The 15,646-nt window shown below is 42.3% G+C and overlaps 1 protein-coding gene across 2 annotated transcripts in view; it reads right to left on the bottom strand.

Moving 5' to 3' along the window:
- PIP5K1B (phosphatidylinositol-4-phosphate 5-kinase type 1 beta) overlaps positions 1–15,646 on the bottom strand; it is a 304,219-nt gene that overhangs the window by 120,644 nt on the left and 167,929 nt on the right. For both annotated transcript variants that reach the window (XM_041743955.1, XM_041743956.1), the window contains exons 5-6: positions 9,439–9,556; positions 38–190 (exon numbers count right to left, since the gene is read on the bottom strand). In XM_041743955.1, coding sequence (XP_041599889.1) covers positions 38–190; positions 9,439–9,556 — 271 coding nt within the window. The remainder of the gene's footprint in view (positions 1–37; positions 191–9,438; positions 9,557–15,646) is intronic.

A 15,646-nucleotide genomic window follows, 5' to 3' on the forward strand; every position in this document is an offset into this window, starting at 1 on the left:
TCTCAAGCAGGAGTTTCAATTATGGATGGTTACTTACCATGTAATAGCCTGGCAGTAGCTTCTGAAGGAATTCAGCTTCTTTATGCTGAACGGTTTTGATGATAAATTCATCATCACTAGTCACAAAAAACAAGGATCCACTGGCTCCAGGGTTAGACAGCTCTATTAGAGGTTCACTGCAGATGGAATACTACAAGAGTAAATAAATTAACAATTAAAAATACACTACTAGGTATTTATCCAAAGGATACAAACATAGTGATTCGAAGGGGCACCTGCACCCCACTGTTTATGACAGCCATGTCCACAGCAGCCAAACTATGAAAAGAGCCTGGATGTCCATCAACAGATGAGTGGATAAAGAAGATGTGGTGTATATTTATATATAAAATGGAATACTACCCAGCCATCAAAAAGAATAAAATCTTGCCATCTGCAACAATGTGGATGGAACTAGAGGGTATGATGCAAAGTGAAATAAGTCAATCAGAGAGAGACAAATACCCTATGATTTATTTCACTCATATGTGGAATTTAAGAAACAAAACAGATGAATATAGAGGAAGGAAAAAATAAAGTAAGATGAAGATGGAGAGGGAGGCAAACCATAAGAGATGCTGAACTCTAAGAAACAAACTGAAGGTTGCTGGAGGGGAGGTGGGTGGTGGGGATTGGGTGACTGGGTGATATGTGACTGATGAATCACTGAATTCTACCCTGAAATAAATGCGCTATATGTTAAACTGAATTTTAAATAAAAAAATTTTTAAAGATAAAAAAATACATTTACTGTACATGATGCTTGCAAGGAGGAAAAACACAGGATTACACATTTTGATCATTCTGAAACAGGACGTTCTCTGCCATGAGCTTTCAATGGAGGGTTCACGTATACTAAGAGGGCCCTTTGAGATTTCTAAGAATTTAATCAATCCTTCTAACCTAATATTTTATGAGAAACAGAAATGCCTTCCCCTTCCATCACCCTCCCTCCCATGTCATATGACAGAACCAATCATCACATCTGTTCAATGAAATAATGCAAACACTGCTGTGATCTATGGCGCTCTGTTTCCAGCAAGTGCCCCTAACATAACAACTGAAGGTATGACTCACACTGTGTATTTGTCAGGTCAACACCAATACCTATTGTCTTCTCACTATTTACTTTCCCATAAGATGTCATCTGCGCATGGTTTCAATCAGGAGATGACTCTTAACAGCTGTAGCTCCAGCTCAGATCACTTTCAAAGGCTCCAGACATGTACGCCTGACTTTTAAATAGATATCTCTATCTGGTTACATCACAAGCACTTCACGTGTAACAAGTTCAGAATCAAATTCATTTCAGGGCTATGGTCAGCCCATATGATGCTTTTGCAGTAACTAGAAAGAGTTACTCTTTCTTCTGGCAGATGTAGCTCTGGGTCAGATACAAGGCTGATGAGATGAAGGGCTGGATTCCAGTCTCTACTTCAGCTTAGCCAGGTATTCTTGGGCAGTGCACACCCTGCACAACCATACATGGTGACTCTAGATCACCTGCTTCCCATCAATCTCTATCTTCTTCCTCTTTTCCCTATCTTAGAGAATGGAAACATTATTTCTTTTGTTCCCAAACCAGAAACTCGGGCATCACCCTTGATGCCTCCCATTTCCTCACCTTTCACATCCAGACTATTGTTATATCTACTCCCTTCATGCCATCTCTTTTGCTCATATGCTAAGTTCACTGATTTCATGTCATGCCTTCATTACTATGGAAGACTCCACCTTGCTTCAACTATCCACTCTTGACTTCTCTCGTGCATTTTCCACCAGGAAACAGAAGATCGATCTTTTCTTTTTTCTCTTTCCTTCTTTTCAAGATTTTATTTATTCATTTGACAGGGAGAGAGAGAGAAAGAGAGAGAGAGGAGAGCGTACACAACTGCACATGAGCTAAGGAGAGAGAGAAGCAGACTCCCTGCTGAGCAGGGAGCCCAATGTGGGGCTCGATCCCATGACCCTGGGATTATGACTTGAGCTGAAGGCAGATGCTTAACCAATTGCCACCCAGGTGCCCCTGGAGATCTTTCTAAAACACCAATCTGATCATATCCTCCAATGCCTTCACATCTTTCAGTGGTTTCTACCATCTGGTTAGAAGATTAACACCAGATTTCCTACCAGAGCCATCAAGGCCATGAGTGGCCCAGCCCTGCTCTCCAGCCTTCTCCTTCATCACTTCCTCCCTTAATATCGAGCTCTACTCACAGAAAGCTACTTCCCCTTTTCTCAAATGTGCGAGACTCTCAGTGCCTGGGATTCTACATTTTCCTCTACTGAAAACCACCTCTCTTCCGGCTTCATCAGGCTGGCTACACCTCATTCATGTATGCATTTAACACTGAGAAAACTTCTCTTGAGCATCTGTAATGTTCCAGGTACTCATGAAAGCTTGGACCCTAGCAGGAGAAAACAGGCAGGAAATAAATTGTACACCGGACCGTGATGAGTGCTATGGAGACGATGGGGCATGGAAAGGGGCTGGAGTGCCAGCAGTGCCTGAGGGCTGGTTTGTGATGAATTTTTAGTAGTGCTGGTCACTGGAAACCACGCTGGGAAGGGGGCATCTGAGCAGAGGCCTGTGGCTGGCTGGGGGAGGAGAGAGCAGATGCGATGGTCTTGAGGCCTGGGGAGTTCAAGGCATGGCCAGGGGGCCAGTGGCTGGAGCAGAGTGAGTCAGCAGAGCTGAGAGAATGAAGCCAAAAGAGCAGGTGCACAGGGCAGCACAGGCCACTGCAGGGCTGTGACTTTTTCTCTAAGGGAGATGAAAGCTGGAGGGAGATCTGGAGTGGAGGACAGCTCCCGTCTGCTATGCCAAGTAGCCACCGTTGCACAGTGGGGAAGTTGCTCTGTGACTTTGGCTTTCAGTGTCTGCTGGGCAGCACTTACTCCGGAAAACTGGTCCCGTGAGTCTAGATCATCTGCTTCCTGGCAATGGATGTTCTCATCAGGGAACCTCCGATGCTGGCTTCTTATTCCAAGTCCCCATCAGACTGCAGAACTCGGTGAGGGCACAGACTACCTGTATCTTACGCCGTGGTACCCTGCACGATCTGTGCCTTGTACACTGTAGGCTTTAAACAATGTTTTGTCTCACAAGTGGCTGCATGCTACCACCAAGTGAAGAAGGGCTATCAATCTCCCCGAAAATGCCCCAGACCCAGCAGCAAAGTCAGTTTTGGGTTATGGAGCTCTGTGTTTATCAACTAACAACCCCCTTTTCTAACTAGAGAAACACTGAGAACATAGCAAAAGGTCAGGACCCAGGGTGTGTGATCAGATCAGCCTCGGCGAGTGGCTAAAGCAGGCATGTAAAGAATTATATTCCGAAGGTGGAAGCATCCAAGACATCCCCCCCAAGGCTTTTTTTAGCTGGGGTTCTGAAAAGTTAAGTCCCCAGCACCGAAAAATATGAAAGGAGGGGAGTAGGAAGTGGGGGGAAAGAGGAAGGAGAAGGGAGAAAGTGGGAGAGAAACAACAAAAAGGCAGTTTCCAGATGTCGACTTTAAATTATCTTGCTTTGGCAGCACACGGATCAGGGAATCAGAATGCTCTGAGCAAAGAAAGAAGCAACTGTGTGCCGCCTTTCTCAAAGTCACGGCAACTTCCGTCTTCCACTTCTCTTTCCTGCTGGCTCGCCTCTCAATGAGCAGCGTCAGAGCCTCAGCCGTTGTGGGTGACTTAGAGGTTAGGAAGCAAAACAAACACTGCCCCACGGCCGCAAACAGGATGCGTGAGAGCCCGCGGAAGCAGACAGTGCCTTCTCTGCTGTGCGTGCAGGATCTGGGTGGAAAGCTCATCAGTGGGATGGGCACAGGCCTTGGAATCACCTTTTTTTGTGGTTTTTCAAAGGCTTATTCATTTATTAGAGAGAGAGAGAGAGAGAGAGAGAGAGATAAATAGGGGGTGAGGGGCAGAGGGAGAATATTCAGCAGACTCCACGCTGAGCACAGAGCCGGAGGTGGGGCTCGATCCCAGGACCCTAAGATCATGCCCTGAGCTGAGATCAAAAGAGTCTGACACCTAACCCACTGTACTACCTAGGCACCTCTGGAACCACCCTTTTTTTTTTTTTAAAAAAAAAAAAAAAAAAAAGCATGCCTCTACCAGTGGCCACTTACGTGAGTGACCTGGATTAAGTACCTGGGCATTCCAGAGCCCAAGGAGCCTCATCTCTAAAACAAAGCTAGTAACAGCTCCATGAAAGCAGCTGGAAGTTTCTAAAGTGGATGCTTTCAAAACCTCTGGCAATGGGTGACCACTTAGCGACTGCTGTTCCTCGTCCTCTCTGTGTGACCGTATGTAGGGGAGCGGGGCAGACAGCGTGCAGTACACACCTTTACACCTTTCAGGTGAGGAAGAGCTGGCTGTGTCTTGGGACGTACTGAGGGGTTCAGCCCAACTCCAGCGACCGGAGGGCTCCCCAAAGACACACTCGGATGTTGTTAGTGAGTCAAGAAAAAAAGCCACGTCTTTTGTATATTCAGGAATTTGAGACACCAGAAAATAAAGGTGTCGACACCCTAAGGTCTTATGAAGAGGGAAGGCAGGCCCCGCTCAGGCTCTTGTGGAATCCTGATTCTTTCTATTATGGGCTTTGAATTCCTGGCACAGAACCTTCTTACGGATAGGAGTCAATGTTGTGAAAGTCCAACAACAACACAGAATGCAGAAATTAGAGGCTGCAAATAGAGAAATTAGGGGGTGATTCAGGAAGAGCTGTCTAGAGAAAACTGGATTCAGACCTGAACATCTGCTTCCAATTAAAGTCTCAAATTCTTCTATAAGCAGTGACATTATATGGGAAGTATTTCATTGGTTACTTGTCAAAGCGTCCTATATAAATTTATAAATGAACGTGCATGGAAAAAAATTGTTTTGACACTTCTTAATAACCCGGTGCAGGGAGGGTCACTGCTGGCAGAGCACCAGTGCGCTGCCAACTGGCGCTACGATACCGACCAGGAACACTACCGTTATTACCTGTAATTCTGTGGTTTTGCACCCTAGAACTTTGTTGCCATGCTCTGTGCTAAGCGACCTTCTCTGAGAAGTTGCTGTGGATGAGCAAATAAAGAGGCAAGATGGGAACATCTGAATTAGCCTCAATCAACAAAGCCCCCCATGTACACTTGCATCTTGTGCACCTTCCTGGGGGCCCTGCCTTCCGCATAAGCTGCTGCAATGCGTTCGTTCTCTCCCTTCCATTTCCTGCAGGGCCTCCCCACAATCCCCACTGGAAAGGCCCCCAAGTACAACTCAGCTGGGCCCTGCCAAGGCAAATGAACAACGTAAACTTTCTCAGTACCCTGGAGATCATTCTTCCTGCCATTTCTTCCCCTTGATAGTGTGAAATAGTCACCCCTGTTCTCTCTTGGGGGCTGTGAGTCTAGAAGGATGTCCTATGAATCACCCTGGATTCTGGAGCACTTGGGCACCTGGGGCAGAAGGAAGTCAAACCAAAGGCTTGCTGCCCAAGCAGAGATGGGCAAAAATGCTCTGGGTCCCTTGGCCTTCCCTTGGGAGGCATTTATTTTGGAACAAATAAGGAAGGAGGTGCAGTCATGCCACTGTGCTGCGCATACACAAGCGCCTCACAATCCAAATTATGCATGTTCCAACATGAAATTTGCAATCGGCATGCGGGTGGTGAATCTTAATGGTACTGAGAACATAAACAGAATAATTCAGGCTAAAATCCAGACACAAGAGCACAAGACTAAGTAGAAATGCACACATACCACAGGGATCCAATATTAAACCTCTCTGTGGAGTCACCAATCACTATATAATGTTACCCTCTCCCCCCTTTTAGATCCGTAGATCTTCACAGATTTGGGTTTGGTGAGCCCCATTCAGACAGATGCCAGGATGGATGTACTCTTCGCTTTGAATGGTCCTTTTTTTCCCTTCACACAGTTTATTTTAATTTATATATATATATATATATATATATATTTATATATATATTTTAAGGGAGGTCTTCCTTGATTCTCCTGTGATTTAGGCTTAACTCTCCCAGAAAATGCTTTGTTAGGGGTGTTTGGCTCCTTGGGCTTAGATGTTTCAGAATGGATCATCACAGCTCATAGTTTGATGGCTGAGGGCGTGTTATGCTGAGATCACATTTAATGAGCAGTCTGAGGCACAGTGGCCAGGAAGTCAGCTGGTGAACAGAATAACACACAGGGGGACAGCTGGGGGGATCCCTGTTCTGGTCTGTGATGGGCTCTGCACTCATCAATGTGGATAACCTTGGGTACCTCTCTGACCCCAGCTTTAGGCTGCTCATCTACAATGAATGGTTGGGCTAGAAAGTCAGGGTTTTACCTAATTCTGGGAAGCATGTCATGTCAGGTAAAAAACACTTTCCTCATCTGCCACACTTCACATCACTGGCTGGGGTCTTCACATTGAGTGGTATGGAGATGAACTTCCACTTCTGGGCTGGGGGTGTCCCCAGTGGGTGTCTCAGATGCAGGGTGTGGAGGTGGCAGTAACCACTGGGGACCTGGCAGCCATGTTCAGCTACAGGGCCTTTTTCTGTTTCTTGTAGATCCCAGACACGGGGCCAGTTATAGGGAAATGGAAAATGAAATCAAACAAAAGCACTCTGACCTACCTGGTCCTATCTTTTTCTCCCTACGTCCCCCACTAAATTTTTATTATGGAAAATTTCAAAACTACATAAAAGTAAACAGAATTGTGTGATTAACATCCATATGCCTCTCTTCCAGCTTCAACAATGATCAACTTCCAGCCAACGATGTTTCTGCTACAACTCTGCCTGCTTCCCTCAGATTCTTTCCAGGCAAATCCTAGACATCAACTCATTTCACTCATAGATACTTTGGCGTGTGTTTCAAAAAGACAATGACTCCCATTGAACCATAATACCATCAGGCCACCAAAAATCAAATTCCTCAACATAATCAAATATGTAATTGCTCTTTAAATTTAACCAATTTCCTATAATTAAAAAAAATAAAACAAAACACTTGTATAATCTGGCTCTGTCTTTCTAACTTCCTGACCCAAACCTTCCCCTCCTGCCATGTTGGTCCATCCATCCAAAGTGCTTCTAAACATGTAATGCATTTGCATCTGTGGTCCCATAGTCCTAAAACCAATCTTCTCCCCTGAATATGCTTCCCTTCTTTTCCACCTCATCAAATCGCTTCTAATTTTTCAGTCACAGTGAAACCATTTCACATCCATAAGAAGCCCCCCTCATCCTCTGTGTAACAGAGAGAGATCCCCTCCCTTCTTCAAAATCCTTGGGCATTTACTGTTGTACTGTAGTCTCTTTATTTACTGCCTGGTAGAGCTGGTGATTCTCCCACACAAACAAATCATCATTCTAAGTTCTCTGAGTGTCATGACTTACAATTTTCGAGCCTCCCTCTGATTAGTAGCCAAGTATTTTTGTTACAGTAAGTGTCCAAAGTACCTCATCAATTAACTTACCTTTTGCCAGCTACATGAAGGAAGACTTTTGCTCTGAGAAGCCATCACCTTAGTCCCCTGTGCTCCTTTGTAAATACTCTAATCTCATGACGGAAGTAACTCTTGCCAATTTAAACTCTCATTAGGAGACTGTATAAGCTGTGTGTGTGGTTGATCAGGAAAAGGCCTTCCCCCAAGAAAGCAATTTTGTGAGACAGAATGAGTGCAAGAGTGGGCTTCTCAGCCTGCAGCTCAATGATCACAGGAGGGTGAAGGGTGAAGGGCAGACAGGAAGACGTGTCATCACACTAACTGGATCTGTGCTATGAAGTACAAGTATATGGCATCTTAGTGGCTAAAAACAGCTCAAGGAAATTCAGTAGCAGAATCCACTAATTTCTAATGTGTGGCAGGAGATCAGAGCACAGTATGGTTTTCAATAAAGTATCAAGACCCCACTGAGTTCCCCAAGCACATTTCCCAAATGACAGTGATGCTCAATGATCACAGAATGGTTAGAAACCAAAGAATTTTCTCTAGTACATTTCCACACCCACCCACGTCCCCTCCCCCAGATGTGCAGCTTTGTGTACTGGAGAAGCAGGTGAAGGTAGGTTGGAAGTGCTGGGTAGAGACACCTGACATCTCAGAGGGGCATAAGGCAGAAAGCTACCTGAAGGTACATCCTAGGGCAGCAAGATGCCAGGGGTTTACTACTCAGTTCCCACTGCTCTGTGCAGACTTGTTAACGTGCTTTGAGGAACCAGTATCATCTCATCGGGCAGAAGTCATAGGAGTTTCTCAGGGCCCAACTAAAGAAGTTAGGGGGGCAGTGAGGGATGGGGAAAGTAGGTATGGGGATTAAGATGTATACCTGTTGTGATGAGCATCAAGTGATGTATTAAACTGCTCATTCACTATATTGTACCCCTAAAACTCACAGAACACTATGTTAACTGGAGTTTAAAAAAAACTTAAAAAAAAAAAAAAGAGAAGAGGGTCCACACATGGGTTTTCATCAGCACAGAATAGAATCAGCTTTGAATTTTATCATGTACATCTTAACCTAAATTATAAAATGCAGTTTAAATACTCTTTGTTCCAAGTGATAAATGTTGCCATATTTCCTCTGCAAAGCTTTATTCCAGATCTGGCTTGAGTCTTATTAAGATCATTCAGAATGGGGGGAACAATAAATATTTGATGGCATCCTTCCTACAGCTTCTTGAAAACCAATTTTGAAGAGCCCCAGGGTGTTAACAGTGATCAAATTACGAAATAAACCATTTTCCTCTTGAAACAAAAAGGAAGTTCCTGGCTCCCTGAACAGGAATAAGGTAACAATCTGAGGTCACATCAGACTACCTCACAAAAGGCTGTTGTGTTCGTCCTGCCACGTGCCAGAAAGATGGAGAGAAAAGACAATTCCAAGGATAAAATAGGCCCTTGCACCAAATGAAAAGACATTTAAAGAGAGCTTGCATCAGGAGATGTTGAGAACAAAACTCCCTAGCATCTAGGAAAAGGCATTCAAGCTGTAGGTCAAGGTGAAACTGGCCGTAGGCCAAGGCAGGTTTGAGACAAATGGTATAAATAAGGCAATTAAAATAGGAAGGCTTTCAAATAGAATCCAATCAGCAAAATTCACAGGAGTATTTAGAACTAATTATAATATATCTGTTGGAATAATGATCTAGAGTAGCAACCAATCCCACAATTATTTAAATATCAATTACCATAGCAGATTTTGTAGCTATCAGTAAATGCAGCAGAGCCCAATCACATTTTCTGAAGCTAAATTTATCATCATTATGAAACTTGGACCTTTTACTATGCTCCAGAGCTTTATAAAATAAGAGACACAAGCCACTTGTCACTGTTGCTATGAGACAAATGTTTATATCACACGTTTCTGGAGAAGGAAGGAAAATTTACAGGTCTTACCAAGTAATCATCAGGCTTGATACCAAAAAGTTCTCTGAAATATCGGAATGCTAGTGGAGCATACGTCTTAAATCTGAAGTCTGGGTAATGATGTGCTGGGGTCAGATTGCTCCCTTCACTGCAGTTAAAAAAAAAACAAAACAGCAAAAGAGAGAGAGAGATAGAGAGAGAGAGAGAACATTATTAGCAAAGACAATTTAGACTTCAAATACTAGCTCTATGGGTCCTGAGCCAATTTCCCTGCTAGGAAAACATACCCCAATTGTGGGTCTCTCTGAGCTCATGTCACAAAGGGCAATGGCCATCAGGTAAAACCAGATGCTAACTCAGAGGGGGCCACTCCAAGCAGGCATTCCCTACCAATCACATTCCCTACCAATCACAGTGGGTCTCCAGCCTGAAAACTCTTCATCATCCATCTGTGCCTGTGATTTTCCATCTTTCCCAGTGAACTCACAGTTGTAATACTTTAGATACAAGATCCAGGGCTTAGTGCATGGAATAATTTGAAAAATGCATATTCTTTTTGGCCACGAATATTGGCTAAACATTTCAAAGTGGAAGTGAAATAATTTTAAAAATATGTCACTAGCAAAATCATCAAACCAGAAAGAAAGGAGTCCTGAATCTGAACTCTTTCTTACATCCATATTTATAGGAAAAGAGACCTTAAATATTTTAGGGATTTTAAAATTGTATTTCCATTCCCAGATACATCATTATCTTTTTCTCTCCCTCTCCCGGGTTCATCTTTAAAAATTTTTGTGCAATATTGATGACACATGAAAAGTATGAAGAAATAAACCAGTGACTACTCATGGAGCCAAAATGCTGCTTATGAAATAAAATATTATCTATTTAGTTGAATTGCCTTCTCTACTTTTTATTGATCATAAAACCCTCTTTCTCCTTAGAGGCGTCCTCTAGCCTGAATTTTGATGTTTATTCTTCATTTTATTCTGACTACAACTGTAATACATTTCACATGACATCCGACAAGCCACCTAATTTATCTGTACTTAAAGTTTTCATTGTGAAAAGAACAATGCAGTAGATGCATACAATTTTATAGAGAGGCTCAAGTTCTCTTTTTGCCACATTTTAAATGGGATATTAAGACTCTGTAACTTTGTCTTGGTCTGATTTTTGTGGATACAAATAACACCATGCAAATTAAAAAGCTTTTAACATACAACAAACACTTGGAATCTACTACAGTTGAAGTTTTTTCAAGGCAGTTGGATTTTTGTATCACTACCTGACACATCATTGACAATAAGCATTTTTTAATTGAAAGGATGGGTTTTCAAGATAATGCTACAACAGTATAGTTGATTCTTATATGAAGCTTAGGCTCAAGTCAAGAAGTAAGGTAAAAAAAAATCACTGGTATTTCTCTCTATATCACAATGGAATATTACTCAGCCATAAAAAGAGTGAAATCTTGCAAAAAAAAAAAAAAGAGTGAAATCTTGCCATTTGCAACAACATGAATAGATCTAGACAGTATAATGCTAAGTGACATAAGTCAGAGAAAGACAAACACCATATGATTTCACCTATATGTGGAATTAACAACAACAACAACAACAACGACAAAAAAACCCCAAAAAAACCCAGAAGAGACAAACCAAGAAACTGACTCTTAACTATAGGGAACAAACAGATGGTGACCAGAAGGGAGGTGATGGTGGTGGGCAATGAGTGAAATAGGTGATGGGGATTAAGGGTACACTTATGATGAGCATTGAGTAATGTATAGAATTACTGATTCGCTACACTGAACACCTGAAATCAATATAACACTGTATGTTAATTACATCAGAATTTTAAAAATCATTTGATTAATTTAAAAAATCACCATAATAAAAAAAAATCACTCTTGAGAACCATTTAGAAGGTTATCTATTCAATATATCTACTGTAGCCAGTTCTTCCTCCTGCATGGTCACAGATGACTGCTTCTTCCGGTGACTCCCAGAGGAAGTAGTTGGCTTGTGCTGTTAGGGACCAGCAGCAGATAATACATCTTCTCTTTAGAGACGAAGCTTGCCCTTTAGGGGAGTGGCCCAGGAACTGGGTCTGCTTGGGATGAGAGCAGTCACCTCTTATTGTGTCAGCTTAATGTGTAGAATGGCCCTGAATCACTTGCTTATTTGAATAGTTCCCATTTCCCTAAGCAAGTATAGTTGAATATTCATAATATGTATGCACTGCCCAGGCATTACATCTGAACATTCCCTTATTCTCTATTTTGAGACTGTTAGGGGACATGTATTCTGTTATAGGTCCTCCGGGATTGTCAAAAGGAATAATTCTGGAGCTCATCAGATATGCAGTAGCTTGAAAATGTGGGCTATGCAGAAATAAGAGGTAAAAATCAACAAGGCTCAAAGTGGCCTCTGACATCCTTCCTCACTGTTGCAAGCCAAGTAAAAGTCAGCACGATGCCTTGGGTTTGAAGTGAGCTGCTTTCCAAGGGCTAAGAGTGTTGCCAATTTCTTATTTCTTCCACTCTCTTCTCCCTTTTCTACTTCCCGCGATCAAAGTAACTAATTCCTTACAGCGCATTACATTACCTTCAACGTTCAAAGAATAAAACCCAATGGTCTACATCTTTGGAGTTTTTCTTAAGAAAGAAGATTTAAAAAAATATTTGAGAGAGAGAGAGAGTGCATGGGAAGGGGGGAGAGGCAGAGGGACCAGGTGAGGGAGGGTCTCAAGCAGACTCCTTGCTAAGAGTGGAGCCCAGCATGGGGCTTGATCTCACAACCCTGAGATCACGACCTGAGCCAAAACCAAGAGTCAGACACTTAACCGACTAAGCCACCCAGGCGTCCCTGAAATTTTGTTTTTGTCTTTTTTTTTTTTTTTAAGATTTTATTTATTTATTCCTGAGAGACAGAGACACAAGTAGAGGGAGAAGCAGGCTCTGCGTGGGGAGCCCCATGTGGGACTTGATCCCAAGACCCTGGGATTACGCCCTGAGCCAAAGGCAGATGCTCAACCACTGAGTCACTCAGGTGCTCCCAGTATTTTTTTTTTTTAATGGCTTATTCTTATGCATTTGAGGGCCCAAGACTCTATTAGTAAAGATAGAGTATTTATTATTATTTTCATTTGTGATTACTCTGAGCTTCTTGGGCTGCTCACCTTTCCCTGAAACCATCAACTAAGACACTTTCCCTTGGATTCACATCCCCCTGACTACTTGGTTCACTCAGTCATGGTGCAAAAAGGATAGTGTGATGTTTTCCTGGAGAGAGCAGACAGCCACGTACGCATCCCAGGATGTATCTGGGATGAGAAAGGGCACATTTACTTCTGTAGGTATCTACACTGACAGCTGGTGGAAAAATCTGCCAAATCATTAAGAATGAAAAAATAATCTAGCTAGGTTGGGATCACAATGAGATACAGACACTGGGTCAATTGCCTTTATGGGACAGTTAATAACATACATTTTCATAAATGGAGAATATGGAAAGGGAGTAGACATGATACTCATCATAGGCATTACACAGAGTAAAAATTTCTTCATGGCATCATTAACATACATGAACTAATAATTATTTACTGACTTTACACAATCTTGAATCTATTTGCCCGGATGGAAGGGAACATTCCCAAGTAGTGAGTCATAACATATCACCACTCTTTGTTTCTTTCCTAGTAGATTTTATCTTAGGACTTTTTACTTTCCTTTGATTAACAGAAGACCAGCTTGCATTCTCTTAAATTATGCTGAATAACCAGGGTGGTGGTGGTGGTGATGATGCTCTGACTCCTTATAGTCAAGAGAGGCCTGGGTCCAAGTTTCACCTCTGCCATTTACAAGCTGTGTTTCCTGAGCCCTGGTACAATGTCAAAGTGAACAGAAATGTGAGTGGCCATGTGCCTAGCATGTGGGGAACCCTCATATGTTTGGATGATCAAGGCTGTATGATGATGGCAAACAGCCCAGACTTGAATACTTCACATGGAGGAGGAGTTGACCAGGTAGTATTTAAAAAAGAAGAAGAAAAAAAAAGCAATAAAAGAAAATGACAAAATGGGAAAATATTTGCAACTCGTATCACAGACAAAGGGCTGATCACCTAATATAAAGAGCTCTCATATACAGCAAAGTCGAAGACCAAAAAGTTAATTAAAAAAAAAAAACAATAGCAGCCAAAGATATGATCAGGCGCTTCACAGGAATGGATGTATACATAAATGAAACATGAAAAGATGCTCAAGCTCGTTTATAACATAAAAATGCAAATTAAATGTCACTGAGACTATACTACCTAGGAGATTGGCAAAAATCCAAAATTTTGGTAAAGCTCAGGGGAATTTGGTGCCCTGGAGCATTATTAGTGGGAAGTAAGGTGGTATCTTTTTATGGAGGACATCTTCACAACTTCTGTCAAAATTACAAATGTACGTAACTCTATGACTAGGCAAATGCATGCCTGTAATTTATAAACTAGCCTATGCACAAAGCAACATATGTGTACTGGGTTATTCATTCTAGCATTATTTGTAAGGACAGGTTGGAAGCAAACTGGCTCTGTCTCTGAAGAGGTAGGTCAGATTATTTATGGTTCAGGCACACATTGGAATACTATCTAGCTACTAAAAAAAAAATGAGGTTTATTACACAGTGACATGGAAGGTCTCTAGGATAAATTAAGTGAAAGAAGCAGGAGGTCAAATACTGTGTATAGCATCCACCACTTATATACAAAAAGAAAATAAATTTGGTGGGGTATGGATATGACTAAAAAATCCTTGAAGGATTAACAGACCACTAGCAACAGTGTTCACTGGAGTTGGACACTGGGTAAAAGGCACAAGGATGAAAGGGACTTTTTACAGTGTTTCTTTGAAAAAGCCGTATAAGAATAAACCCTTTTATATGTATTACCATTCACAGTATATTTTTTAAAGGTCTTGGGTTAAAAGCTTTAACCTTATACATACACCCCAGCAGAACGGTTTGCTTCTCTGTGTTAAGGTGCTCCAGTGAGTAACAAATGCCAGCTGGACGTGAATGAAGTTTTACTAAAGGAAATGGGATTAATGGGTACCGGAGTTTGCCCAGAGTTACAGTGCATGACAGCAGGACCAAATGGCAGGTGCAGAACAGCTCCGCCAGTAGATAGCAACCAGGGTTTTTAGAGGTCACGGACTGGCAATCTGCTGGCTGTGGGTGTGGGTGTAGGTGCTGGCCTGCAGAATCCAGCACAGGGGCCCCTTGGCTCATGTATGACATGCTTAGCTAAAATGCAGATAAACACAGCTGCCATGAACATCAGTCCACTGGCCAGTGGAAGAGTCCCACCAGAAGCCCCTGCAGGCTCTCCTCGCTGGAGCCTGGTGGTACCCATCAGGAGACCATGCCCAGCATCTACACATACTCTGCAAAAATGACCTCTTCACAACTCAAGTTTTATATTATGCCCCTTGAATGCATTTATGTAGTGTCTGAGGGGAAAATAAAGTTCTCCTGTCTTGGCATAAAATCGAGGTTTTGGAAATTTTGGCTGTGAGGTTCTGAGCCATGGTTCCAGATGCTCAGATCCTGTAAAGCTGGTCAAATTTCAATAACAAAAATTTGGAGGCCAACATGGGATTTCCAACTTTATCTCGTTAAGTAAGCAATTAAGCAAATTACCTAGACAATTAAGCAATTCAAAGTACTAGACTTATCAAATTATAAGGGAAAGTGTACGTTAACTCCATAAAGGAAAGGAAAACCTTTGGATAAAGAACAGTTTATTTTGCCCCTTTTCTCTTGTTTCACCAGAAAGCAGTTTGATCACGGACCAATTTCTGGCATTCTGATATTCACCTCTTCTGAGGAGAGTTCTACTGTTAAGGCCAAAGTCATGGCTCATCTTAAATTTAAAAATATGTGTTTCTTGATGACAACAGATGTTTAGAATTAGACACTGTTGAAGCTTTCAGGAAGCATTAGCCATCACCTGGCATTTGCCATTTTAGTAGATAAAAAAATCAAAATCCAAGAAGAGAAAGTAAGGCCTAAGCTGGTCAGGAACAAATAAAATTGGGAGATTAGATTCACACGAGACCAGCGGAAGTCCAAAGTAGACAGGAATGCCTTAACTTAAACTTGACGTTCCTAGGCTAGTCTTCCTTTTCAGGATTCGGTTACAGGCTTCAGGGTACCCCCTGCCCACACACACCAGCTCTTCTCTAGGAG

Source organism: Vulpes lagopus, chromosome 2 (assembly GCF_018345385.1).
Source record: "Vulpes lagopus strain Blue_001 chromosome 2, ASM1834538v1, whole genome shotgun sequence".
NCBI lineage: Eukaryota > Metazoa > Chordata > Mammalia > Carnivora > Canidae > Vulpes > Vulpes lagopus.